Below are 2082 nucleotides of genomic sequence, written 5' to 3'. Positions count from 1 at the left end.
ACATGGAGCATTCATTGTATTATTGGACTCTGTTATTATACCTAACAATTGACAGGTTGCTAAGAAGGACCCAAAGTGGAAAGCGGCTATGCACGAGGAACTAGGGGCTCATGAGAAGAACCATACTTGGGAGTTAGTAAAACTACCAAAAGGGAAAAGAGCAGTTAGATACAAGTGGGTCTTCACTATGAAGCAGAATCCAGATGGATAGGTTGAGCGCTACAAGGCTCGTCTGGTGGCAAAAGGGTATAGTCAGATATATGACATCGATTATGATGAGACTTTTGCACCGGTGACGAAGATGAGCACTGTTCGGACATTGATCTCTCTGGTAGTAATGGTGGATGTAAGGTACACCAACTAAATGTGAATAATGTATTTCTACATGGAGATCTAGTGGAAGAGGTATACATGGAGATACCACAAGGATTCAACACAGATCAAACAGTGGGCAAGGTCTACAGATTGAAGAAGTCTCTCTATGGGATAAAGCGGTCTCCCCATGCTTGGTTCGACAGATTCAGGAGGGCTATGATAGGTATGGGGTACGAACAAATTAACGCTGATCATACTGTGTTCTTTCGACGGAGTGGAGGCAACATTACCATGCTTACGGTATATGTGGATGATATGATTATTACAGGGGATAATGAGAAGGAGATTGCCCAACTCAAAGTGAAACTGGGTAAGGAATTCAAGGTGAATGATCTTGGCTTGCTTCGATACTTTCTTAGGATTGATAGCTCGAGGAGCGGAGGGGATTTTTCTTTCCCAAAGGAAGTATGCAATAAATCTTCTAAAAGAGACAGGGATGTTAGGGTGAAAACCTGCAACTACACCGATCGACCAGAAGTTCAAACTGGGTGCTGAAGCTGGAGAACCAGTTGATCGTGACAAATACAAGAGGCTGGTGGGCAGGTTGATCTATTTGAGTCACACACGTCCCGATATCTCTTTTACAGTGAGCGTGGTGAGTCGCTACATGCATGATCCGAGGAAGGATCATATGGACGCAGTGTACCAGATTTTGAGGTATTTGAAGAGTGCTCCCAGAAAAGAACTGATATTCAGGAAGAATGGACACGTGAGCATTAAGGATTACTGCAACTTTGATTGGGCTAGTTGTGCTGATGACAGGAGGTCCACCACAGGATACTGCATCTTTATAGGAGGTAACTTGGTCTGGTGGAAGAGTAAGAAGCAGCCAGTAGTGGCGAGATCGACAGCTGAGGCAGAGTATAGAGCTATGACCTTGGGAGTTGTAGAGTTACTGTGGCTGAAGAGTATGCTGGTGGAGCTGAAGCTGGATCAAGGAGCCAAGATGAAGCTGTGGTGTGACAACAAGTCAGCCATCAGTATTGCCAACAACCCAGTGCAGCATGATAGAACCAAACACATCGAGATTGATAGGTTCTTCATCAAAGAGAAGTTGGACAGTGACTACTAGAGTTAAGTCATGTTCCAACTAAGGATTAGGTAGCAGACTGTCTGACTAAGGGACTTAGCTCGGTAGATATAATTAGAAGATGTGACAAGATGGGCTTAGTGGATATCTTTCGCCCATCTTGAGGAGGAGTGTTGACATATTAATAATATGAAGGGTCTAAGAGTAAGTTTGTGAGGGCCTATATAAGCCCAAGAGATTTTAAAATAAGATAATGGTTTTCAATTCATTACAATGTTCATTCATGATAGACCCTGCCATTTTTTTCTACTCACAGTTTCTCCTCATTAGAGGTCAAAATCCAGTCTCTCCAACTGCCTGCAAGTAAACTTTGCAAAGGGAACAAATAATATCAGCCAACTATTTTGGTGCTTACTTTTTAAAAGACTTTTAACGGTAATCATGTTTGTTTGAATTATCCTCGGATTATTAAGTCATTTCTCTCTATAGATAGAAGTTCTCATGTCATTTTGAATCTTTCTAGCCTTATCACTATCTAAACTCAATTAGATTATAGAAAAGGTAAGAAGAGAGGGAAAGGATAGAAATGCACCAATTGTCTTCTATCAGTAAATGAAAATATCTCAGATTCATAAGACAAATAGCTGAAAGCTGGTTTGAGTGTAAACCTTAAACAT

At 41.5% G+C, this 2082-nt stretch overlaps 1 protein-coding gene across 1 annotated transcript; it reads left to right on the top strand.

Annotated features, from left to right (window-relative positions):
* On the top strand, window positions 983-1735 carry LOC109835255 (uncharacterized mitochondrial protein AtMg00810-like). Its single transcript, XM_020403239.1, has 2 exons — window positions 983-1283; window positions 1722-1735. The coding sequence occupies exons 1-2, from the start codon at window positions 983-985 to the stop codon at window positions 1733-1735; spliced, it is 315 nt and encodes a 104-aa protein (XP_020258828.1).

The sequence above is a fragment of the Asparagus officinalis genome, chromosome 3, assembly GCF_001876935.1.
Source record: "Asparagus officinalis chromosome 3, Aspof.V1, whole genome shotgun sequence".
NCBI classification, from domain to species: domain Eukaryota; kingdom Viridiplantae; phylum Streptophyta; class Magnoliopsida; order Asparagales; family Asparagaceae; genus Asparagus; species Asparagus officinalis.
This window is presented reverse-complemented; position numbering and strand designations above follow the sequence as displayed.

What these genes read in the sequence shown, in the direction of transcription:
- LOC109835255 (XM_020403239.1), top strand. Translation starts at nt 983, where the DNA reads ATGCATGATCCGAGGAAGGATCATATGGACGCAGTGTACCAGATTTTG.